The following is a 26759-nucleotide window of genomic DNA, read 5'->3' as shown; positions in this document are numbered from 1 at the left end:
ACTATACATTATATACAGTAGCTGTATAAGAGGCTAGACCATATGGGCAGAGGGCAGGGAAGCTAGTGGGCAATCTGCTTGACAGGAGGGGAGATTACAGGCAGCAGTGGCTGCTATGGGGAGTCAATAAGCTGCAGCCTGAAAGCAAATAACCAATGAGATCAAAAACTCCCGCAACCCTGGTAATTAAAAATCGAGGGGGAGGCGCTGGATACATGGTAGGAAGGGGAGCCCCCCTCCTGTCTCTCCCAGGGCCACTGCGTGTGAGGCACAGGATTAGGAAGAGGTTGGGGCGGGAGCAGGGGCATAATGGGTGGGGGAAATGGGAGAGAGGAAATCCAACTGAGAAGGAGAAGGGGAGGGTGAAAGGGGGGTGGGGGAGGGAAATTCCTTGGATGTAAGTTTCCAGAAGCTTGGGATTTCCACAGTCTCTGATCCAATGAGCTCTTCTGGAGGATAAGCCCCCTGTCCCCTAGGAGCCCCATCATGGGGCGGTGACCTCCATCCCAAAGCTGGCCAACAGGCAGAGGTGGTCTGAAGAACAGAAGGGGTTGGGTAAGCCATTGGCAGCCCAAAGGACATCTTCGGAGAGGAGGGAGAGACGGCCAAGCAACTTGAGGGCTCCGTCCCGGTATAGCCTGCGACCTGGGTTATGAAAGGAAGCAAGTGTAAGGCACGTTGGCACCTGGAAATATAAATCTACATGCATCTGCCAGTTCCCAAATCCAGTGTGGGCATGATACAGTTCAAGAAAGTACTTCCTATTTATGGTCACACAAATGGTGATGGAGCCATGAATCTTTTCTGGGAACATATTAAACTTAAAGGGGATAGAATATTTTTCCCTCTCCTATTCATCCTCTTCTCTTTCTACTGTTTTTGGATCATAAGACTTAAGAGGATTCCTCATCTGAACCTACCCAAAGCAGATGGTGGAGGAAGGGTATAGGGTAAGGCAAAGAAATCTAAATTGCAAAAAAATTATTTGTCTGGGTGTCTCAAGAGTCCTCACTTCAATGCCATTTACAGAAGCTATGCTACTTGAGAGTTCTTCTAAACAACTCCATTTTATATCAGAAGGATCAACTATAATAATATCACTAAAAGTATTTTCAAAATTAAAAATAAAACATGATGATGATAAATTCACATGTCCATATTTGAAGATTTATGAATCTAATGAAGTAGGCAGTTTAATTAGCATTATCATTATTATCATCATTATTATAATTAGAAATACCAAGAACATGAAAGTTCCAGGGAGACACCACAAATACACATACAACCCTCCCACCCTTACTGACACACCCCCACTAAGGAAAAATCAAGCAGATACAAACTGGCAAGGGGCCAGCAGTCAGGTGACTCGCCAAACGTCCCCCTGCTACGGTATCAGAGAGCTAAGTTTCAAATCTGGATCTTCTGATTCAAAATTCCATCATTATCTGTTTTCACAACATTACCCTCAAAGGTGAGTGGGAAACCCTTTTTCAACAAGAATCTCCCTGTTAATGCCAGTTATTGCTAACTTTCGGGAGCCCAGGCTACTATGGCTGACGCCCAATCCACCACTGTCAGGAGCAGCAGTCAAAACCTCCGAGCACCCACAACCCACCAGACTCACTCGCTCTGTGTCCATTTTCGCAGGGTTCAGCCGAGAAGAAAATGTAATCCACTGTCGCTCCAAGACCCAAGGGCATTGTGGTGACCTCTGGGCGGCCTTGCTGGGGCAGGAAGTGGCTATAAACTGAGGTCAGGTTGAGGCTATGCTGGATGGTGCCCGAAGCCCTGAGGAAAGGACAAGAAAGATAAAGAGGTAGAGATATCACATTGGCAATCTCCGAATTCTCTAACTTTTCTTCAAAAAGGCCTCAGAGAATGCAGCTTAGCCTTCTCCTTGCTAAATTCCCACACAATACAACCAGAAGCTGACCGCTCAGTGATCAATGAGCCAAGAGGAGGAGGGATGCCAGGTTCAGCTCCACCAGTCTGAGACAATGATGAAGGGCCTGCCCCAAGCTAAGGTGTCCAACTTCCCTTAGTCCTCAGTCCTCCCATGGGCCTGCTGACAGGAATGACATCTGGCCAGTGCAGGTTATGAACTAGCCCAAGCCAAGCAAGAACAAGGGGAAAACAGGCAAAGAACAGCCTGCCCTTAGGGCTGGCACTCGCCAGCAGCACTTTGGGGAAGGGCAAACCTTACTTGTAGGGAAGACAGGGAGAAAGAACAGAAGGTTGGGGCCTGAGAGGGCTACCTGGGGAAGAAGGGTTCCGGATCAGGTGGGTCCGCTTCAGGGAGAGACTGGGACCAGCCAGCAGGACGCTCTATGAAGGAGACAAGACACAGGATTGAGAATCCCCAGGGCAGGGGGCAGTGCTCCAGCCTCCTGTCCTAAAACTCCTCTGAAAACCCCATCTGGTTTTCTCAGAAATTAAAGAAGAGGATGCTGATAGTGGGGAGCCTGAGGAAAGGAATAAGGAAAAAGTCAGGAGGGGAAAGGGAGAGGGCCTTCACAAGCAGAGGCTATCCCCCAGGCCACAAAAATTCTCATTGCTAATATTTTTTTTTAGCTAAGCTCTATAATTTCCTTTGTACAGGGAACTCCTAGTAAGGCATCTTCCTCCACCAATATATGCTAGCAACGATTCTGCAATTTATGAGCTAAGAGCATTGCTGGGGATACCAATAGATTAATTGATTAGCCCAGTATCATTAAACTAATCTGTGTTGGAGGCAGGATTCCAGGACTTTCTGTCTCAGAGACCAAGTTACTATTGTAAGAATGCCATCTTGTCTTTAGAAAACATTTGAAATGAGGGGCAAAGCACTATCACATGTACTATTCAGCTTTTTAGTAGATATAAACCTTTCATTTCTTTAGGGTATTCCAGATATAGACATTTTTTACTCCAATACAAATCAGCAACTCTTGTGTAACTTGGTAAAGTTGCCAAACTAACCATGGATCAAAGACAAGACACCATTCTGAGCTTTCCTGACTCTCAAGATGCTCAGCAGCACTGCCTCTTCATCCAATTCATCCTCAGAATTTCAATTTTAGTTTTTAAAGCTATACATAGTTTGTTTTGTTTTTCACCATAACCACCATCATTTATGCACATTCTCCAATCTTTTTCAGCTGGCATTCAGAAATTTCATTAATTGATTTGTGAAAAGAAAATTTAACCTAATAAGTACATAAAACTCTTTAAGAATTCACTTTTTAATAGTTTATATTTATGGTGTGCTTCTCGCATGTTTATAGCAAAAGTTACTAAAGCTGAAAGTCGCACAGACTTAATGACCACCCTGCACTTATTCCCATAGATTTTTATGACAGCTGCAGTGAAAGGCCCAGGAAACTTCACCAAAATCTGAGATAAAACACAAAAGGCTCTATAATCTCTACTACCTGGTCTAGCATCTGTCACTCCTTCAATCAGGACCAGTCCCATCGGCCGCTGGAAGGCACTGTCACAGAAGCGGAAACGCAGCAGGAAGTCCCGGCCATACTTGCGTCTCTCTATAGATAAAAGGATAAGTACTGGGTGTAAAAGAAGCAAAAGGCTCCAAACAGAAGAGCAGCCAGTCCAGGGACACAAGAGAGATGAAAGGCTTGACTCAGAGGACAAAGGGCTTTTTGAGGTATATATTTTTTTAGATTTGGAAGCACTGAGAATGCAGAGAGGACTACCAAAAAATCAAGGAATATAGTAGGGGACCCTAAGGTATAATCTTCTCCCCATCTTCCTAAAGAGACATTGCTTTCTTCTGTGCTATTAAAAAAAAATGTTAGTAACCCACCTGATCTCTTGGGGTGACAGGGAGTAACGTACTGACAGCTGTCAGTGATGCCCAAGGAGCTAGGCCACAGTGGGGTCAGCAGCTTCCGCTGGTAAAGCTGATGGGAGAAATCTTCCTGCCCAGACACCTGCAAGAAAACAGCAGGCCAGAGGTAAAGAGAGAGAGAGACTAAAGGGAATGGCTGATATGACAGCTAATGAATGCACACAAATCGATATATAAGTATTGCATAAGCCTCCATTGTGAGGCTTTAAAATACACCTCTGATTGAGCTAGTTAAACGTACCATTCTTCCCTGAAAACATCGGCTTCTGTCCAGGAGACGGATAGGAAGGAAAGACAAAGCTTGAATTTGACTAAAGTTTCACCTCTGGATAAACTCTCACTCAATTTCACAATGAGTCAGCTCCACAGAACTTGGTCTGGCCATTTTAAGTTATAGTCTGAAGAGATAATTTAAAAGCAAGGCCCTGACCAACAATCTGTTTTATACAAGATCAGCGTCCTATAATCATCTAGGCCTCCTGCTAGAGAATCACCTGCCAGAAGGAACAAGGCATCCTTAGTAAATGCTGTACTCTCCTGCAGTCAAAAGTCTGTACTTGGTTCTTTCCTCTTATTCTCACAGAATTTTGTCTCCAATAATTATGATCAACTTCAAGAACCAGGAAGGGCTGGCCTCAAAGTCAGGGTGGGCTCGGAGCCAAGATGGCAGAGAAGATACACGCGAATTTGTAAGCTCCCTTCTTTACTCATTACCAATTAATTAAATCAGCCTCAAAAATAACGCTGGACTGATAAAAACCACAAGAATTAGAAGCACAACTTACCAGCTGAAAAGAATCTGGAATTTCAACAGAAAAGGTCAGTTCTGAGGGGAGGAAAAAAAAGACCAGCACAGACAGGGTTAGGTGATAGCACACTGTGCTGATCGGGCTGGGGAGAACTCTGGGATCAGAGAAGCCAATGAGATAGAGGAATCTGACACAGGCTGTTAGCTCTTCTCTGCTTATAAAACAGCAGAAGAGAAATCAAACCACTTTAAAATATAAAGCCAGATCCTAGAACCACCCCAATCCGGAAGTGAGCTAATAGATCTTGGCCTGTGCAGACACCTTTTGCTGCCCGGGGCTTCTCCTTGGGGTAGTTGAGAGCCTGAACAGCAACAGCAGGGACACAGCCCGAGGAAGCCTCTAATCCACATAGTCGGGGGCTCAGCCTAAGGCAGTGAAATTCTAGCAGCCACAGAACTCCCAGAGAAGCAGAACCTTTGAAGTAGGGACCTTGGTTTCCTGGCAGACACATCTGGTTTGAGCATCAGCTGCTGATATCCACGGCCCCACAGGAGGCGTTGGCTGGAGTTTGTGAAACTTTCACTGTTCAGCCTTAAACCTCAGGGCAGTCACTAGGCCACACAGCGGGGGTCCTTCACTGGGCACTACTCACAGCGATGCCTTACTAACCACCTCTGAGGCATTTCTGGGGAGGGGGGAGGGGAACTCTCTCCCAGAGCTCTCTCTTAGCTCAGACACAGGGTTGTTGCATTCTGCCTCCGGTCTGGGAGAAAGCTAGTAAATAAATAAACTTCTTACCCCAAGGGCAAACCCCAAAAGATTTTTAACAATGAGTAAGATGCTGAAGTGATCGATTGACACCTTCTATACAGAGAAAGAGTGGGTATCCAACCCCGAGGAAGCTAACACCAGACAGTCTCCAGATAACACCCTAAAGGGGAATGATACCTGCCCCCCATCACATAACTCTCTCCTAGAAGAGACTATTAAAAAGTTAAGAGAATTTGAAGAAAAATGGGGAAAGGAAAGAGAAGCTATGATAGAGAATAACAACATCCTGAAATTTGAGTTTGGAAAAAATAAAGAATTCACAGGAAGTGTAGGGAAACAAAATCTGTGAATTAGAAAAGGTTAAAAAATCACAGGAAAGTAGGATTTCTAAATTGGAAAAGAGAACAAATTCTCAAGAAAGTAGAATTTCTCAATTGGAAAAAGAAAATAACTCACTAAAAAAAATTAGTGAAATGGAAAAAAATTCAACAGAGCAAAATAATTCATTTAAAAACTCAACTGGGCATATACAAAAAGAACTAAAAAATGTGAATGAAGAAAATAACTCATTAAAAATCAGGACAAAATAAATAGAAATGAATGATTCATTGAGAAACCAAGAATCAGTCAAACAAAACAAAAAAACAAAAAAACAACAACAAAAAAAAGCTGGAGAATAATGTCAAATACTTACTGGGAAAATCTATAGTCCTGGAAAATAGATCTAGGAGAGATAATCTGAGGATCATTGGACTTCCCGAAAACTATGATCAAAAAGAGAGCCTAGATTCTATTCTACAGGAAATCATCAAAGAGAACTGTCCAGAGATAATAGAAACAGAAGGGAAAATAGGAGTTGAAGGAATTCATCCAACACCTTCTGAAAAAGACCCTAAAAAAGAACTCCACGGAACATTGTGGCTAAGCTACAGAACTACCAAACTAAGGAAAAAATATTGTAAGCAGCGAGGAAAAAACAATTCAAATATCAAGGTGCCACAATAAGGGTCATGCAAGATCTGGCTGCCTCCACATTAAAGGATCAAAGGGCCTGGAACCTGATATTATGAAAGGCAAAAGAACAAGGACTGCAACCAAGAATAAACTACCCAGCTAAGTTTAGCATTTTGTTCCATGGAAGAAGATGGTCATTTAATGAAACAAAGGAATTCCATTTGTTTCTAAGAAAAAACCAGACTTAAACAAAAACTTTGATCTATATCCACAAGACTGAAGAGAAGTAGAAAAGCGTAAAAACAACTCTTGAGAACTGTATCTCTGTTGTGGATATACAGAAAGTCTGCATGGATAATTTGATTTTACTGATATAATATAAAAAAGGTAAGTAGTAAAGGGAAGGGGATAGTATCAGAAAAAAGGGAAGGAGAGATAAAAAGAAGGAAACTACATCCCAGGAAGAGGCACAGAAAATCTACCACATCTGAAGGAATTTAGAGAGGGGAAGAAACATTGTGTGAATCTTACTCTCATCAGAGTAGGCTCAAAGAATAAATAATTGACATATTTGTTTTTCAGAGAATTCTCTCTCACCTCATTAAAAGGGGGGAGAGGAAAAGGGAAAAGGGGAATAAGGGAAGGGTACAAGAAAGGGGAAGGGACTTAAAAGGAGGGAGGAGGGATATAAAAAAGGGAGAGCTGCGCATCACAAGTGGGGTCTATAAATTAAATATTGGGAAAGGGGTTTGGGGAGGGGGGTCAAGGGATAAAAAAAGCATAATCCAGGGATAATATGATGGCAGGAAATACAGAATTAGTAATTTTAACTGTAAATGTGAATGGGATGAACTCTACCATTAAACGGAGGCAGATAGCAGATTGGATCAAAAGTAGGAACCCTACAATATGTTGTTTACAGGAAACACACTTAAAGTAGGGAGATACATACAGAGTAAAAGTAAAAGGTTGGAGTAGAATCTATTATGCTTCAGGGAAAGCCAAAAAAGCAGGGGTAGCCATCCTTATCTCAGATCAAGCAAAACCAGAAATTGATCTAATTAAAAGAGATAAGGAAGGAAACTATATCCTGCTAAAAGGTAGCATAGACAATGAAGCCATATCAATACTAAACATATATGCACCAAGTGGTATAGCATCTAACTTCCTAAAGGAAAAGTTAAGAGAGTTGCGAGAAGAAATAGACAGCAAAACTATAATAGTGGGAGATCTCAACCTTGCACTCTCAGAATTAGATAAATCAAACCACAAAACAAATAAATTAAAAAGGTAAATAGAACATTAGAAAAACTAGGTATGATAGACCTTTGGAGAAAAATGAATGGTGATAGAAAGGAGTATACTTTCTTCTCAGCAGTTCATGGAACCTATACAAAAATTGACCATATATTAGGACATAAAGATCTCAAGATTAAATGCAGGAAGGCAGAAATAATAAATGCCTTCTTCTCAGATCACAATGCAATAAAAACTACATTCAATAAGAAGTTAGGGGTAAATAGACCAAAAAGTAATTGGAAACGGAATAATATCATCTTAAAGAATGACTGGATGAAACAGCAAATTATAGAAACAATAATTTCACCCAAGATAATGACAATGATGAGACATCATACCAAAATTTGTGGGATACAGCTAAAGAGGTAATAAGGGGAAATTTTATATCTTTAGGGGTTTATTTGAACAAAATAGAGAAAGAGAAGATTAATGAATTGGGCCTGCAACTTAAAAAGCTAGAAAAAGACCAAATTAAAACCCCCCAACAAAAAACCAAACTTGAAATACTAAAATTAAAAGGGGAAATCAATAATATTGAAAGTAAAAAAACTATTGAATTAATAAATAAAACCAAGAGTTGGTTTTATGAAAAAGCCAATAAAATAGATAAACCTTTGGTAAATTTGATCAGAAAAAAGGAAAGAGGAAAATCAAATTGTTAGTCTTACAAATGAAAAGGGGGATCTTTCCACCAATGAAGAGGAAATTAGAGAAATAATAAGAAGTTACTTTGCCCAACTTTATGCCAATAAATTTGATAACTTAAGTGAAATGGATGACTACTTCCAAAAATATAGGCTTCCTAGATTAACAGAGGAGGAGATAAATTGCTTAAATAGTTCCATTTCAGAAAAAGAAATAGAACAAGTTATTAATCAATTCCCCAGGAAAAAATTCCCAGGACCAGATGGATTTACATGTGAATTCTACCAAACATTTAAAGAACAATTAGCCCCAGTGTTATATAAACTATTTGAAAAAATCGGGAATGAAGGAGTCCTACCAAACTCCTTTTATGACACAGACATGGTACTGGTACCTAAACCAGGTCGATTGAAAACTGAGAAAGAAAACTACAGACCAATTTTCCTTAATGAATATTGATGCTAAAATATTAAATAAGATATTAGCAAAAAGACTTCAGAAAATCATCCCCAGGATAATACACTATGATCACGTAGGATTTATACCAGGAATACAGGGCTGGTTTAATATTAGGAAAACTATTAGTATAATTGACCATATTAATAATCAAATTAATAAAAATCGTATGATCAAATAGATCAGAATAAGATGCAGAAAAAGCACTTGATAAAATCCAAAATCCATTACTACTAAAAATGCTTGAGAGTATAGGAATAAATGGATTATTCCTTAGAATAATCAGGAGCATATATTTAAGACCATCAGTAAGCATAATATGTAATGGAGATAAACTGGAACCTTTCCCAGTAAGATCAGGAGTGAAACAAGGTTGCCCACTATCACCATTACTATTCAATATTGTATTAGAAATGCTAACCTCAGCAATAAAAGTCAAGAAAGAGATTAAAGGAATAAGAGTAGGTAACGAGGACAGCAAACTGTCACTCTTTGCAGGTGATATGATTGTATACTTAGAAAACCCCAGAGATTCTAATAAGTTATTAGAAATAATTCACAACTTTAGAAAAGTTGCTGAATACAAAATAAATCCACATAAATCCTCAGCATTTTTATACATCACCAACAAAATGCAACAGAGCAAGAGATACAAAGAGAAATTCCATTCCAAACAAATGTCAAGAGTATAAAATATTTGGGAATCCATCTACCAAAGAAAAGTCAGGAATTATATGAGCAAAATTACAAAACACTTGCCACAAAAATAAAGTCAGATTTAAATAATTGGAAAGACATTCAGTGCTCGTGGATAGGCTGAGCAAATATAATAAAGATGACAATACTCCCCCAAACTAATCTATTTATTTAGTGATATACCAATCAGACTCCCAAGAAACTATTTTAGTGACCTAGAAAAAATAACAAAAAAATTCATACAGAAGAATAAAAGGTCGAGAATTGCAAGGGAATTAATGAAAAACAAAAGTCAGATGAAGGTGGTCTAGGTATACCTGATCTAAAGCTATTATATAGCAACAGTCACCAAAACCATTTGATATTGGCTAAGAAATAGACCAGTCGATCAGTGGAACAGATTAGGTACAAAGGACAAAAAAAGAGTACAACTATAGCAATCTAGTGTTTGACAAACCCAAAGATACCAACATTTGGGATAAAAATTCATTATTTGAAAAAAACTGTTGGGAAAACTGGAAATTAGTATGGCAGAAATTAGGTATGGATCCATACTTAACACCATATACTAAGATAAGATCAAAATGGGTCCATGATTTAAGCATAAAGAATGAGATCATAAATAGATTAGAGGAACAGAGGATAATATCCCTCTCAGACCTGTGGAGGAGGAAGGAATTTATGACCAGAGGAGAACTAGAGATCATTATTGATCACAAAATTTTGATTACATCAAATTAAAAGGTTTCTGTACAAATAATACTAATGCAAACAAAATTAGAAGGGAAGTAATAAATTGGGAAAATATTTTTACAATTAAAGGTTCTGATAAAGGTCTCATTTCCAAAATATATAGAGAACTGACCCTAATTTATAAGAAATCAAATCATTCTCCAATTGATAAATGGTCAAAGGATATGAACAGACAATTCTCAGATGATTAAATTGAAATATATCCACTCATATGAGTGTTTCAAATTACTACTGATCAGAGAAATGCAAAATAAGACAACTCTGAGATACCACTACACACCTGTCAGATTGGCTAAGATGACAGGAAGAAATAATGATGAATATTGGAGGGGATGTGGGAAAACTGGGACACTGATGCATTGTTGGTTGTGAAAGAATCCAACCATTCTGGAGAGCAATTTGGAACTATGCCCAAAAAGTTATCAAACTGTGCATACTCTTTGATCCAGCAGTGCTACTATTGGGCTTATATCCCAAAGAAATACTAAACAGGGGAAAGGGACCTGTATGTGCCAAAATGTTTGTGGCAGCTCTTTTCATAGTGGCTAGAAACTGAAAGATGAATGGATGTCCATCAATTGGAGAATGGTTGGATAAATTATGGTATATGAAGGTTATAGAATATTATTGCTCTGTAAGAAATGACCAGCAGGATGAATTCACAAAGGTTTGGAGAGACTTACATGAACTGATGCTGAGTGAAATGAGCAGAACCAGAAGATCACTATGCACCTTCAACAACAATACTGTATGAAGATATATTCTGATGGAAGTGGATATCTTCAACATAAAGAAGATCCAACTCACTTCCAGTTGATTAATGATGGACAGAGACAACTCTACCCAGAGAAGGAACACTGGGAATTGAATGTAAACTGTTAGCACTATGTCTATCTACCCAGGTTACTTATACCTTCAGAATCCAATATTTAACATGCAACAAGAAAATTGGATTTACACACATATATTTTATCTAGGTTATACTGTAACACATGTAAAATGTATGGAATTGCCTGTCATCTAGGGGAGGGAGTAGAGAGAAAGAGGGAGGGGAAAATTTGGAAAAATGAATACAAGGGATAATGTTATTTTAAAAAATTACTTATGCATATATACTGTCAAAAAAAATTTTATAATTATAAAATTTAAAAAAAAAAAAAAAAGGAACCAGGAAGCCACCCTACAGACAAATCTTAGAAGGAAGAAAAGGCTCTCTATTACCTGGTCTAGATAAGAGCTAACAAAACATGTTTTAGTGAATGGAACCAGAACAAACAGCACCACATGGGAAGCATTTTCTTACTTTAATCAGCCTCACATTTCTAAAAAATGCAGCAAATGTCCCTTAATTACTCTACATACACTGGTTTAGCTCAAGACTATAAACTCAAAAATTCTCAGCAAGAAATCTATCAGCCAGTTCAATGTTGTCACTTAATAAAAATTTAAGTAGCCTACCTAATTACAATAAAAGCTCAGTAAGCTCCATGAACATTCATTGAATTCTCTTCTCCTTCCTCCCACTTTGCTCTGCCAAAGACACCCAGTATATTAAATCAGAAGAGAAAGAGAAGGCTCAAGTGTCCTGCCTAGGATTCCAATGAGCCAGCATCATCATCTAAGAGGTCAATTCCCACTCCCCCACCCTGGCCATGTACCACTCAGCCAGTCTTACTGGAATTCCTTTTGTTTCACTTTCTGGAAGGGTCAGACAAGGCAAAGAGCCGCAATGAATGAAAGGAAGGCACAAAATCTATGAAGCAAAGCAAGGACTCCTTTCAAAGAGTGACCAGCTCTCTGAAGCCAGAACAAGAAAGCTACAGCAAGAAAGCTTTAAGTCATACTGGGGGAGGGGGGCAATCTAATATAGTAGAAAGGATCCTAAAATAAAAGGCAAGGGTTCTCTGTCCCGACATTGCTACTATCTGGCCGTATGACCAATAAGAATCCTGTCCAAGCCTCAGTCTGCTCATCTGTCAGCAGAGTGCTTAACATTTTTTTCTATCATGTCTTCTCTTTGGCATTCTGGTAAACCTGTGGGCCACTGCTCAAAACCATGTTTTTAAATTCATAAAATATGTAAGATTTACAAGGAAATAAGTTATGTAGACATTTAATTTACCAAAACATCTTTTAAAACCAAGTTCCCTGACCGCAGGTTAAGAACCACTGGAACACATGATTTCTCATGTCCTTCTATCTGTGACAGCTCTATGTATCTTAGGGCTTGGGAGGGGGGGGGGTCAAAGCCACTAGGGAAACAGAGCTATTTTCCTCTGAAGATAATACCTAAGACCTATTTAAGGTTAGAAGGGGACTGAACTGGATAACTTCTCAGGATTCTTTTCAGAACTTTCATTGCGTAAATATGAAAAAGTATTTTTTCAAAGTCTTCACAGTAACAATGTTGAAATTCTAGGATAAGAATCAAAAAGAAATGCAAGAAAAATCTAGTCCTATCCCAAATTCCCACCTTCTAGCTAGTAACTATTTACATCATCTCATATGAAGTGACTGTCTTTCCTTAAATTAAATTGGAAAGGATCTTAGAAGACATCTAATTCAACCTCATACCTAAGTTAGGAATCCCTTATACTACGTATCTTATGTATATCTTTATAGTAATCCAGAGATGTATAACTCTAGGATGACAAGCTCACAGTTTAATTTCATAGCTAGAGCATGATCATTATCATTTTGAGTCAAAGTATGCCTTTCTATAAATTGTTCCTGGTGCGGCTCTCTGAATTAATATTGAATAAATCAGCTCCTAGTTCTACACAATATACCATTCTCTACCCTTGAAATAACCATTAGGCCTTGTCCCTATAACTAACTCCCAGATCCTCTAAGCTCCCTGAAACCATTCCTTATATAAGATTATTTCCAAACCCTTATCAACCTGTTAACCTTAACCTTCTAGCTTGTTCCACTAAAATTACCTTGAACTTACTTGGTCAATATATCTGTGATATATGATATATGATGTTCTAGATGTGACCTGACCAACAAAACATTTTCTTCCATTCAATCTCTAGGGCCTGCCTTCGTCATCTCAGTCCAGTGTTTCATGCCCTTGCTGATCAAGTTCTTCCTCAGGCACAAAGGAAGTTGTCCCCTTTTAAACCAAAGCCAGTTTCTTCATATTCTGCTCTTCAGGGGCAAAACTCAAAGTAGTCTCTATATAAAAGCTCTTTATATCTTTGATGGCATGATGGAGCCACCCCATAAGTAACCTGCCACTCCTCCCTGCTTTTCTCTACCCTGAAGTATTCTCTTTTTCTCTCCCTGACCCCCTGGGTCAACAACCACTTTACCTTCCAAGCTGGCATGCCTTGGTACTGGAGTTGTCCATTCCTGATGAAGTTGTAGAGTGGCGAGTCAGGGACAGAGTTGAGGTCCCCGCACAAGATGATGGGGCAGTAACTGCCATCTGCTAACCTTGCTACCTTATCCACTTCAGCCAGGAGGATGGCCACCTGAGCCAGCTTGACATCACCCCTACGGGGGTTGTACAGCACATGGGTGTTGGCCACACACAGGGGACCCACGGTTATCTGTCCCAAGCTCTCTGGGACCAGTGGCTGTAGTAGCAGAACCAATCCCACATTATCCCGGTTAAGGAGCTCCAGACCAGGCCGGAAATACTCCACAGGACTGGCACAAAGCAGTCGGAACCTGGAATGTTTGTAGCAAACAGCACAGCCATCTGTCTTACACCCAGTCCTCCTCTTGTAGAAACAAGTAAAGCCTGTAGGAAAACCACAATCAGTGAGATGGATCACAGAGGTCAAAGGCTAGGGTCCACTGTCTAATATCAGTCTAGTAAAGCATCACAGCATTTCTACTACTCACCTCTGGGGTTTGTAGCCCTTGCCAATTTCTTAGTTCTGCAAGGCTTTCTCTAGAACTATATTCAGATGAATGAATGATAGGAAAGGATAGGAGGGCAAATAGGTGTGAGAATGAGTAGATAACAGAAAGCCCTCCTTCACTGGGAATGAAAGGCTTACCCACAGGAGGAGGGAACTCGTTCACTTTCAAGAGAGCTAAGGAATATGGGATGCTAAGGTCCAGAGAGGAAATGAGGGATCCCTCCAGATAGAGGGAAGGAGGCAGAAGAACTTCAGAGACATCTCCATCCAAAAGCCCTTGAGCCAATTGCCCCCACAGGACTACATTACCCATCATCCGCAGTGTTGGCTCTAGTTGTTCCCAGTAGTGGTCTTCCTGAACCTCCTGGAGACAAAGAATCTGGGAAATTGACGAAGAGATCAATCACTCAGAGGACACAGGTACGTGCAGAAAAGAAGGGGCCCCCACCTCCTGTTGGCAGGAGGACACCTCCACTCTAGGATGTGATATTGAGACCAATGTGGAAGTTGCCAGGGGAGTAAGGGGAATACACTGGAAAGCAACAAAATTCCCAAAATCACTGACCATTTCCCCTAAATCCCTATCAGCACACCCCACCCTAAAATAGAAGTCAACCTAATACTCAAGGTTTGGATTTTTCTGTTCCCTTAATAGCCCCAAATTCCATCCTCACTCATGACCATACAGACTTTGTTGGCTCCGGAATTCTCAAGGTTTCTCTTAGGATGCTGCCTAACTAATGTAGAAAAAGGATTCAATGTGATCCCAATTAAATTGTAAGTATGGAATAAGTGTAGCTGTAATATGGTCCTGGAAAAGTCCCAATGTGAGGAAGCCCAGTATGGTAGGGCACAATTCCCAACTCACGTCAGGGTCCCAGTGCTGGAATTCCTGCACAAGGTTGGAGAATCGATAATTCCAATTCAGAATGTCTGGATGGCAGTGCATGTAGAGCTCAGAGCTCTGTTGTACCAGGTCCTGGGCCAGGATATTATATGACATGACAGTAAACTGGAACTGAGGAGCCTCCCCCGAATCTAGGCCTTGAGGATCTGGCTGGACAGAGAGATCCTCCCATTCTCGCCACAAGATTTCTAGATACAATAGACAGACCCGAGGCAATTGTTGGTCACCTGATGTAGAGAAAGGACGACACTCTTCCTTCCCCCTCATAGTTCCCCATCTTGCCTCCTGATGATCCCTCTTTCCAAGCCCATCCAGTTGCTGATAGCCTTGCTTTCCTTCCTTTTTCCTGGGACCATAACCCCATCTAGTAATTTTAAATTCTTACACAGAAATTTCCTCCTATTAAAATTTAAGTTCCTTCAGGATAGGGATTGTCATCTTTTTGGTTTCCCCACTGCTCATCATCACTGTACCCTGAAAACAGTGAGCATCTAATAAATGTTGAACTGAATGACCACCTCTTGATTCAAGCCATTCCAATGGCCTTATGATAGAGAGCACTGTAGGGCCTGAGTGTGGATCACAACATAGTATTTTCACTTTTTTTGTAGTTTGCTTGCATTTTGTTTTCTTTTTTTTCTTTTTGATCTGATTTTTCTTGTGCACCATGATAAATATGGAAAAATGTATAGAGGAATTGCACATGTTTAACATATATTGGATTACTTGCTGCCATCTAGGGGAGTGGAATGAAAGGAGGAAAAAATTTTATAACAAAATTTTGCGAGGGTGAATGTCGAAAATTATCTATGCATATATTTTAAAAACAAAAAGCTTTAATTTAAAAAACATTTTTTAAAATGACCATCTCTGATCAACATAATACATCTTTATGAAGTCACTTCTCACAAATATCTGTTTTCATCAGCACAGTACCTTCCAGAAAGGAGGTGCTTAATAAATGCTCACTGATTTATTTCTGATTGGACAGTTGCACACATTGATGAGGTCAAGCTGAGCTGATGCTAAAGGTCATTCTTTCTGTTATGACCTCAGCCCCAGGCATAGCTTGTTTCCCTTTGTTTAAAATTGTCAGCTCAGCACTAAAGAATAAGGAGGGTTGAAATTCATGACTCATTTATTCTTCACAATTTTTCTGTGCAACATGGTCTAATGGAAAAAGCCTTGGATCAAAGAGACCCAGGTTCCATTTGCAGCTCTTTCATTAATGAGGTACAAGACCTCTGGGAACTCACCTTCTCTACTTGATAAAATGAGAGGAGTGAGTAAGATAAACTCTAGAGTTTCCTTCCTATTCTAACATTCCATGATTGTATAAAGTTTCTTAAATGTGGTTCATGACCCCATGTGAGATCACACAACTGAATGTGGAGGTTGCAAAATTATGATTTATTATCAATAAGGGTTTGATTTATATACCTATATTATATACCTAAATAGGCAAGGTCACATAAAATTTTCCTGGACAAAAAGAGATAGAGTGGCAAAAGTTTTATAAGCCCTACTCTTAACACTTATCAAAAGCAGAATCTCCTGCCAGCTTTAAAACTTGGTAGCTCATGCTCTATCCCATAGTAAGACTGCCTTCCAACCTACCCCTTCCATTTCTCCAACCAACTCACCATGATAAGGTATTTCAACCGGAGGAGGCTGCAATTGACCAAGACCCTCAAAGGGCCAAACTGGTGCTTCCTCCTCTGGCACTGACTCTGGTGCTATGCTCCAAGCCACAACTGCAGGGTCCTCTTCCCACCGCTCTGTAGTAAGGGTGCCCACAGGCAGGACAGCACAATCTGCAAATTGGGGTCCTGCCTGCATTGGGACAGCAGTCCATACTGTGCCATCCACACCTTCCAGCTGCTCCTCTCCTGGGATCCCAGCCAAGTCGGAGAAAGGCTCCTCCAGGGTCTCTGTAGCCCGCAAGTCACTCAGCTGAACATTGGACCACTTATCCTCTGAAGCAGCATCCCGCTGCTCTTCAGGGCTGGCCATCAAAAGAGCCAAGCTGCCTGAGGCCAGCCCCTTCTCTAGAGGAGGCCCTTCATTGACAGATGAGGGCAGCCTGCTGGCCCCTTCCTCTCGCCACTGGTGCAGCAGGCCTTCCCGCTCTTCCTGGTCTAGGCCCCGAGGGGCCATGGCAAAGCCACCCTCCACCTGGGGGGACGAGCTCTTGGCCAGGAGAGCATTTTTCCGACACGTGAAGAAAGCATCTGTTAGAAAAGTCAACATATTAGATTGCAGAATAATTATCATCAACTCAACTTCATTCTTCCCCAGACAGACACTAAAACTTCTGGAGGATAAGAATCCTCTACAGGGGTTCTCAAACTACAGCTGAGGACGTTTATGCGGTCAGTGGGGTTATAGCAAATGGGCTGAGGGGCGGAGACAGAGTGTGTATTTTTGTTTATTTTATAGTCCGGCCTCCAACAGTCTGAGGGACTGTGAACTGGCCCCTATTTTAAAAGTTTGAGGACCACTGATCTAAATATTTTACTTGCCACAAGAGAGCAACTGAAAAAAGAATGCTGTGAAAATATAATGACTCATTTTGGCCACAGTGAAGAGATGAGAAGGCCCATACATTGTCCTTCGATGGCTAAACAGTGTAGGACCATGAGACTCCAAAAAGGAAGCAAGAAAGCCTAGGAGGGAAGAAAGTAGGCCATCTGGCCAAACTAAAGCCCTCTCTTAATATTGGAAGATGACAAAATACAGTAACTTGCAGAGTTTTTCAGGGAAAACAGGTTTTAAATAAAAGTTTAAACTAAATACAACCAGTATTTATTGATTACTCACTATGGCAGAGGTTGTTAACCTTTTATGTCATGGCCCTTTTGGCAGGTGAACCCTGTGGATCCCCATCTCAAAGTAATAAGTTTAAATGTCTAAAATATATACAAACTACAAAGGACATTAATTGTGTTGAAATAGTTATCAAAATATTAACAAGTTCACAGACCCATGAATGTGGAACACAGCATATGATGTCAGACTTTTTTGGATATGTTGGTTAGTTTTACAGGACTTATTTTTTTCCTGCTTTCTATTTTTACCCCTTTATTGTAAAGAATAATTCACTAGGAAAATGTACAAAGAGGAACACAGCAAATAAGAAACATAAATGATATAACAACAAAACCAATATAAACTAATAAAAATCTATAAAATTATTTTTGGAATTCCTAGAGTTCTTGATATAATCCAAGGGACAGATAGTAACAGTCCATTTATCAAAAAAAGCAAAAACAAAAACAAAAACAAAAAACAAACAAACAAAAAATAAATAAATAAATAAACCACCTTCAACCTTTGAAATAAAGGAGATGGAAGAGCAGAAAGAATTCCAGAGAAGAAATCCAGATGATCAGATCACAGATTTAGAGCTGGGAGGTTCCTTAGTCCACCCTCTAATTTTTCAGATGATGAAACCAAGACCCAGCTAGACATTAAGGTAAAACAGTAGAAAATAATAGAGACCCAAAACCAAGGTCCCTGACATGGTACCAGGTACCATGCTGAAGACCTGGCTTTCAGTCCTAATATGCAGCCACTTACTCATATGAACTTAAGAATGTCAAGTCCCTTCTCTGGGCTCCACATTTCTCTACATTGTGGGGATTGGCCTAGATCATCTTGAAAGTTCTTTTCTGATTCTAAATTCTATGATTTCATGTTTTATATGACATCACACATATAATTGGTATGTTGTTCATCTTCTCAATGAATGGGGTAAGGGCTGGAAAGAAAGAGAGAATCTGGAACTCAAAAAAAATTTAAAAAAAAAATTAAAATTAAATAAATTTTAGGATTTAAATAGATACAGCCAAAGAGGTAACTTGAGAAGTGGCATGAACAATAAAAATACATAAAAGAACTAAAATCAGAGTCTGGAACAAATAAGCCCAATGAGTCATTCTGTGATAGCATTACTGTATTTTAATATGGTTACAATAAAATGATATTCATAATCATGACCTTGACTTATTAAGCAAGAGAACTATACTGCTGTTCTATTTAAGAAGGCAGGAGATCACAGCGTCCATTATAGAAAGCTTTCTTTCCATAATGACCACAATTTTAAACATTTCGGCACCTCATGGGGTAAGCCTATTACAAAACTCATTTATGTGGGAAACAGCTCTTTCCTTGATGACACCAATACCCAAATAAATGAGATACTGGTAAAGTAAGTGCTCAATAAGTGTTGGTTTATTCATGAATTTACTCCTGAGCACCAGAATACCTTAGAATTTTTCCCTCTCCTATTTGCAGGGGCAGGTCTCTAGGGGTATTAATACTGTACTTACAGCCAGGATGAGTATGTTCACTGGTCTGGGGGAACTATTTTTGGCTCTTATTTTTAAATCTTTAGCTGAGGAGCAGGGGATGAGTGGATATATTCAGCAGTGTAGGAAATGTTAAACTATCAACAAACATAGTGTTTTAAAGTTTAGATGCTCAAGGTAGCTAGATAGCACAATGAAGAGACACTGAGCTTGGAATCAGGAAGACTCATTTTCATGAGTTCAAATCCAGCTTCAAGACACCTACTAGTTGTAAGACCCTACTCATGTCACTTAACCCTGTTTGCCTCAGTTCCCTCATCTGTAAAATGAGCTGGAGAAGGAAATGGCAACTCCAGGATCACTGCCAAGAAAACTCCGAATGGGGTCATAAAGAACTGGACATGACAACACAATCACCATAGGTGCAGGTTGAAGTCTAGGGACCCCTTCTCAGAGCAATGCTTTTAAATGAATAAAACAGACAAGAGCACAAAGGAAACAAATTATATTGAGATAGCAATTTTAAAAAAAAATTTAAGTTCACAAGACACCTTGTATTACAATAACATGATGTCATCAAGAAGCTGTTTTCACATCTGCGAATTTTCCAGAAAACAGGCTAAATTAAACCCCATTAGGTGCCCAAATTCTTAAAAAATTTTAGTCAAGATGGGAATTTCCTAAGATACAGTGTGCTCCAAAGTCTGAGCGCACTTCAAACCTATTAAAGCGCACGTTTAAAGATGGGTAGAATTTTCGAAGCCACAGGATGCCCAAAACTCTATGCAATTTCAGTCTATCGAAGCGTAAAACTTTATACAATTTCCTAAGACAGAGTACATGCAGTTTAACTCCATTAACACTAGTTCTTAAAGCCTTGTGAGACTTTCCGAGATAAAAGATGCTCCCAGACGCACGCGCAGTTTAACTCTATTAAAGCTCACTCTTAAAACGTAAGCCTTTATTAAAGCCCTCCTCGCGCCTAAAGCCTCGGGGGTTCGGGTTTTATTTCCATGTACGAGCGGCGCTCTCCGCCCGAAGCCCTCCGCCGCCGGCTGCGCATCTACGCCAGGCTTTTCCTGGGAGGTCGGGATGTCAGAATCGGGCAGCGTTGGCCCGGGGCCGCCCCGACCCCCCTCTGGGGCCCTCTCCGCACTAGCCCCTGGCGCCAGGCCCCGCGCGGCTCAGAGGGAGCAGCTGTTACCGCAGCGGAAATCCCTCCGCCCGGACCAAGGGAGAAGAGGCTGCGGCCCCTGCACCGCTCCAGCCCGCGGACAGCTCCCGGCGCGCCGGCCGCCGTGGGGGCGGGGCGGGGCGGGCACCGGGGGGAGGGGTCTGCATGGCGGCGCCGGGGGCGCGGGGTCCCGGGTACCTGAGAGAACGCGGCACAGGCGCGCCGCGGGCAGCAGCAGGTAGCACAGGCACGACCCGATCATCCCCGGCTGCGGGACCGGGCCGCCCGCCCTTCCACCGGGCCTCCCCTCAGCCGCCGCGCCCACGTGGTGCCGCCGCCGCCGGCCACTCCCGCCGCTCGCCCTTCAACAACAACTTTATTGGGAGCGCGCGCGCCAGGCGCGAGGGGACCACGGTTGTGCCCGGGTTACCAAAACAACCGGCGGCAACCCGCCCCACCCCCACCCCCTTTCCCAGTTCCCTCTGGGAGGACGCCCCCTTCCCGGTTATAGATCTGTCTCACCCTTGATGGGGCGCGGCGGGGCCCAATCAATCAACCACCGACCCGCAGCTCCGCCTGCGCCTTCAAACGCAGGCCCCGCCCCTCTCTTTTGCCTCGTCAGCCTAGAACCTCCACGCACGCCCCACCCCCTCCCTGCCCCTGGGCGGGGAACGTAGAGACCCCCTCGTGCCGCGCGCATGTTTTACAGATGAGGAAATCGAGGCGAGAAGCGCAGTGGCCATCTGTCCTCAGAGCTGGTTAACTGAGAGAAAGATAACTAGCAATAACTGGGATTTATATAGAAGTATTCACCAGATGTCTAATTTTTACCCTCACAAAATCTCCGGGCCAGAGAGGGAGAGGATTTGTCTGAGCCGCAGGCCTAGTTAATGGACGGGAAAATCACTAGTATTTATGTGGCACAAATGTCGTATCTCCTCCTCACAAAACCCTGGGAAGTGGCTTCTCCTTTTAATGCCCTTTTTACGCATGAGGAAAAACTGAGGCTAGCGCAGTTGCTCCGAGGGTAAATGAATTAAGTGAGATTTGAACTCAGACCTTCCTGACTCTGGGTCAGGGTGCCTTACAAAGCATCGAACGCTTAGGTCACTTCCCTCTCCTCCCCACCCCCACCTCTGTCTCCAAACTCTGTACCCGGAAATAACGGGAAAGGCCTCCCAGGGATGGGAAAGTGCAATGGCCGACATGGCTGAATGGGGAGCAAAGGGTCCAGCATGAAATCTTGCTTTATTACCTGTGTGGCATCTAAATATAGATATATATTGGGATAAAGGCCTAAGTATTCTACTTATCCAATTTGGGAATGGAACTAGGAAGAAAAGATTAAATGGGAGAGTCAGGATCCAATATCAAAAGCCCAATAGAACCTCGAATTTTATGTGGTGAAATTTAACAGAGTAGCTTCTCTTTTTAATGCCCATTTTATGCATGAGGAAAAACGTGGATGGGCCTATGTTGTAGAGCAGACCATTTTGTTCACATGAGATCATGTGACCTCTGGCATTCCATAATTCTGCCCTTAGGACTCTTTTATCTGTCTGGACTTCAATTTCCTCATCCATAAAATGGTGGTTAAGGCTGGGACCCCAAAGGCTTTTTCTAATTCTAAGTGCTACAATCCCTTAAAAGGGACTCTAAAAGCTACTTAAGCTCAACGTGTTTTTCAGTTCCCCTTGGACCCCATCTTACACATGTTCTTTCCCCTCCCCCCTCCCTCACGCTGTGCACCCAGAAAGTTCCATTTTGTTTCCTATCTCAGTACCCAGTGTCCGGGCTGTGCAGTCTCCAATTTGTGGCTGGAGTCTCTGTTGTTCAGGAAAGCCTTCTGGGGAGTCTCCAGACCCAGGACCGGCTGGGTACATCATGACACAGAAAAGCTAGAAAAAGAAACAGACAGATATCATGATAATGGTGATGGTGGCGATAACGGATCTGTTATACTCTGTTTTTAAGACTAGATCTCTCTCTCTGCCTCTCGCCCGTTCATAGGCAGCAGCTCTGTCACGGGAGCCAAGTTTGATCCGTTCTACTTCCGGCCTAGCCCCTCTTTTGTATGGCACGGTGGCCCCTTGCTTTCAAGGGCTGAAGATAACTTTACCAGACTTAATACTGACGCCTGATTGACCCGAGACAACTCAGAAGTGTTCAAACAACGCACCGAGCCTCAGCTTCCCCGTAGTAGGAATTACACCACACTCATCATTTTCTGTGTAAAATAGCACATCATGTACATTACCGGTGTGTTTTTGGTGCCTGAAACTAGTGCACATCTTAGGGTAACTAGTGTCTTCGTGCCCATTCACACTACAGTGAAATGCTGAAAGGCTTATTGGGTGAAAATAATAATAGTCTTTTTTCATATAGGCATCAATTTGTTTTGCAACAAAATCATCAATGCATTATAACCACCTCCTTCACTAGAAACATTATACCATTGCTCATGTGCAACACTTTCTATAATACACTTTTATCCGATACACATTTTTGTGGAATCAACCACTTTAGGCAGATGATGTTCACTAAAAAAAAAAAAAAAGACTTCAAAACAAGGTCACCATTTTAGCAGCTTAATTTTGACAGAATCTCTCATTTGCATCCATCCTAGTCCCGGGATAGATAGTCAACTTCCTAATCTTATGAGCTGGTTCCTCTCCAGGAAGCCTCTCTTAATGGTTTGGACATAAGGAGGTGAGATTCAGAGGGGAAAGTGGATGGAAAAAGGAGGGAAATGATGTTTTCATCACATTGTGCATCTTTGGGATTCCGGGATTTAAAGAAGATTTGGCTTTATATTTTCCCAATATATGTCCTCACCACTTTCAAATTATTTTATTTTAAATTTTGAAAACTTTTTTCCCTTAATTCTACACACTGCCATTTTTGCTGTAGAATCTGAATTGGTTAGGCCCACCAGTTTTGCTGGAGTGTTCTAATTCCTCACATTATAGTAGTAGCGTGATGTGGTTGCAGGGGGAAAAAAGACCTGACTTTTGGAGGAAGGAAGACCTGGGTTCAAACTCTAGCTTCACCAAGAATGTTGGCAGTAAAGAGCACAAGCCTGGAGTCAGGAAGACCTAAGTTCAAATCTAGTCACTAGATGTGTGGTCCCTTAACCTGTCTTAGTCTCATTTTCCTAATCTAGATGATGGAGGCAATAGTCACACCTATTCTCAGGGTTGATGAAATGATATTTGAAAAGCTCTTTGCAAACCATAAAGCATTATAGAAATGTGAGTGATCATTTTTATTGTGGTTTTGTGTATGGATTCTCTTAGGCTTCATCCTTATCTGTAAAATGAGATGAGGTCCTTTGAATTCATAATCTAGAATCCTATAATCACCCATCAAGTGCTGATTTGTCACCTGTCTTAGCCTCTGTTGCTCCACATCTGTAAAACAATAAGAATTAACCCTTTCCTTACTTTCCCAAAATAACTTCCAGGACAGAAGAAAAAATTCAGTAGTATTTTTTTAATATCCTTGAATAACCAAAATTCTATTATTCCAGTCAGATGAGGCACTGGACAAATCCTGAGACAGCACTTCAGAAATAAATCAGGTAATTTAGCCAAATTTTTTCCTGTACCTATATGCTCTCTTGGCAGAGTGCATACATATATACTCCACTGCCACCTAATGGGAAGAACACATAAAGCCACCTTCATGAGACAGTATTTTAAAGATGTTTCTTGTGGCCAAATGCCCTAATTTTACTTCTCCAGAGTTTTCTGTTCAAGGTGCATTTAAGGTGAGCAATCATATGATGTTCACCGACCTTTCCAAATTTCATTCCCTGTTTCCATTTTCCAAGCATATTCTCTATCCAACTATACATGTCTCAGGTTTGTAGAGCTAGCAAGGAGAAATGAGACAATCTAGTCTACAGAAAATCTAATACCTTTGTATTGAAGTAGGCTTTGCCTACTGTTGGGCACGCATCTTTCTTCCACTTGTCCCCTTCCCTCTGGTTTGAATAGTCATTAATTAGCTGATAGAAGTTTTGTTTAAACATCTCTGTCGGAGTCACTTTGCACTTGATACCAGTATCAAAAACAATGTAAGGCAAGTGAAATGAAGGAGTGTCTTCAGATTAAAAGTGACTGGGAATGTAAGGGTCGTGGTGGGAGGTGATCCAGATGGCCAACTATCCTATTTCTTCCAGGTTCAGAGGAAAACCCACTTATTCCTCAATATCATTTTTACAAAACAGTAAGAAATTCTCCAGTGAGGTAACCTGTGTGAGCTATCTTACATCAGTCCAATAGTAATCAAGAATAAAGATAGCTGATAGATAACAATCATCAATATTATGAAGATTTTAATATACTTTTGAGGATACTGTGGATGACAAATTAAATGAGTTACTCTCAATAATCTATAGAGTTTATGATCCAGGCCTATTATTGTCCTTTAGATAGATCATTTCTCCAAAACATTCATTAAGGGATAGAAGTTGACCTAGAACAATAATGAACAAATACATGTTCAAATATACTTAATTGTTGGACAAGCTGAAAACAAAGGGACTTACTTTTATTAATGACTATTTCAGTTGAATATATTATTGAAGTTGTTGGTTGAAGGTGTTAAAGGACTTAGATTGCCAAGAAATCCTCAAGACATGATAGGAGTAATGTTATGGTCCGACATATAAATAATGCATATGGTATTTTTATGTCTATATGTCTATAAATTATTGAAGATAACTCATTTAACTTGTCATCCATATTTTGTCCTCAAATTATCTTAAAATCATTTTAATATCAGCATTTGTTATCAGTTCCCTTTACTCTTGAACATGAGGTGATCTTCACTCAGTGTCTTGTCTGTCTCTGAATGATTTCTAATTTTTGTAGATATAATCAGGAAGGAATTATTTTTATCTCAACTTGGAAGAATGAGATTTCATTGTGTGCTTGCATTCAAAGTGTTGGAGCTATATTTGAGTTCTATCTCTAGTATTTTTAATAGGGTCATAGATTTGAGTTAGAAGGGACCACAGAGGTCATCTGGTCCAATCCTCTTGTTTTATAGATGAGGAAAGTAAGGCAGTTAAGATGAGATAAGTGATTTGTCAAAGGTCACCAAGACAGGGATTATTCAAAAATCAGAATTAAACCCAAACCCACTGGCTTCTCAGTTCTCCTACTTTCTTTAATTTTTTTTTTTACTTATTAGCTATGTACTCCCATGATTAAGTTATTTAACCTGTTCTTATCCCCATACAACTTACTAAAACTAATCTACCCAGGCATAGATTGGCTTTCAACTTGTATTGGTAAATTCCCAAAGAGGAGAGTGTCTTGTATTACCTGGCATCACCTGTTCCTTTTATATGGGTATCTAATTAAGAAAGGTGAATTGTTCACTCAAAGATTATTTCCCTTTGGTACCAAAGGATGTATTTCTAGATACTGAACTAGATCCCAGAAGAGTGATTTCCAGTTAATGAGTCAGTACAAAATTCTAACTTAAAAGCCATTATCATTGAACCTGCTGAACTTGTAAATAAAGACTAGAACTCCAACATAGGGGCTCCTATGTCTCCTCCGTTAGAATTCAAACTCAAGCACAGGGACCATGATTTTGGCTTTCATTGCATCCAAAGACTTAGCTGTGTGCCTGACACGGTTGATTTTGGCTTGTTTATTTGGGAGAGAAGTAAGTGTGTGTGTGTGTGTGTGTGTGTGTGTGTTTGGGTTTTTTTTTGTTGTTGAACCTGTTATTTCATTGGCTTAGGAAACTCCAGTTAAAGTATTTCCTTTACCAATGCAAATCACATCTTCTCTGCAATTTAGGTTCTTAAGAGAATTACCTGGAGGAACTGAAAGATTAGGTGGGCTACTCAGTCATACAGCCAATACTTATCAAAGCTGAACTTGAACTTATGTCTTCCTGATTCTGAGGAGAGCTTGCAGCTCCTACATTAGTTTCCTCAACTGTAAAATGGGGATCATAACAGTACCTACCTCACAAGGTTATTGTGAGGATCAAATGAGATATTTGTAAAGTGCTTGCACAGTGCCTGGCACATAGTAGTCATACTATAAATACTCATTCCCTTCTCTTTGATCTTTCCTACATCATGAGATGATGAGATATGTAGGAGAGAGGTCTGATGGTATATAAATATAAAAAATTATTTAAGACTATTAAAGTATTATTATATAGAAGTATTTAGCTTATATTAGGGTAGGTTAAGCTTTCTTAATGTTAAAGGATACATTGTTATAGAGTAATTTTGCAAACTTTATCAATAACTTTTCTCCAAGTGACAGATACCATAATAGCTTAGGGAA

At 40.7% G+C, this 26759-nt stretch overlaps 1 protein-coding gene across 10 annotated transcripts in view; it reads right to left on the bottom strand.

Moving 5' to 3' along the window:
* Window positions 1-8: 8 nt before the first annotated feature.
* The window catches only part of ANGEL1 (angel homolog 1), a 114772-nt gene continuing 88021 nt past the window's right edge, over window positions 9-26759 (bottom strand). For 4 of the 10 annotated variants that reach the window (XM_074289931.1, XM_074289934.1, XM_074289933.1 and 1 more), the window contains 10 exons: window positions 22223-22337; window positions 16599-17186; window positions 14917-15143; window positions 14358-14427; window positions 13491-13924; window positions 3806-3932; window positions 3414-3524; window positions 2256-2325; window positions 1625-1788; window positions 9-645 (listed from right to left, as the gene is read on the bottom strand). In XM_074289931.1, the coding sequence (XP_074146032.1) occupies window positions 485-645; window positions 1625-1788; window positions 2256-2325; window positions 3414-3524; window positions 3806-3932; window positions 13491-13924; window positions 14358-14427; window positions 14917-15143; window positions 16599-17186; window positions 22223-22337 (2067 nt within the window). In that variant the 3' untranslated portion in view covers window positions 9-484. Of the gene's footprint in view, window positions 646-1615; window positions 1789-2255; window positions 2326-3413; window positions 3525-3805; window positions 3933-13490; window positions 13925-14357; window positions 14428-14916; window positions 15144-16598; window positions 17187-18534; window positions 20471-20637; window positions 20814-20961; window positions 21042-22222; window positions 22338-26759 lie in introns of those variants that run through there. The other 6 variants (XM_074289930.1, XM_074289932.1, XM_074289939.1 and 3 more) reach the window with 5 other exon arrangements.

Source organism: Sminthopsis crassicaudata, chromosome 2 (assembly GCF_048593235.1).
Source record: "Sminthopsis crassicaudata isolate SCR6 chromosome 2, ASM4859323v1, whole genome shotgun sequence".
In the NCBI taxonomy this organism is placed as follows: Eukaryota; Metazoa; Chordata; class Mammalia; order Dasyuromorphia; family Dasyuridae; genus Sminthopsis; species Sminthopsis crassicaudata.
This window is presented reverse-complemented; position numbering and strand designations above follow the sequence as displayed.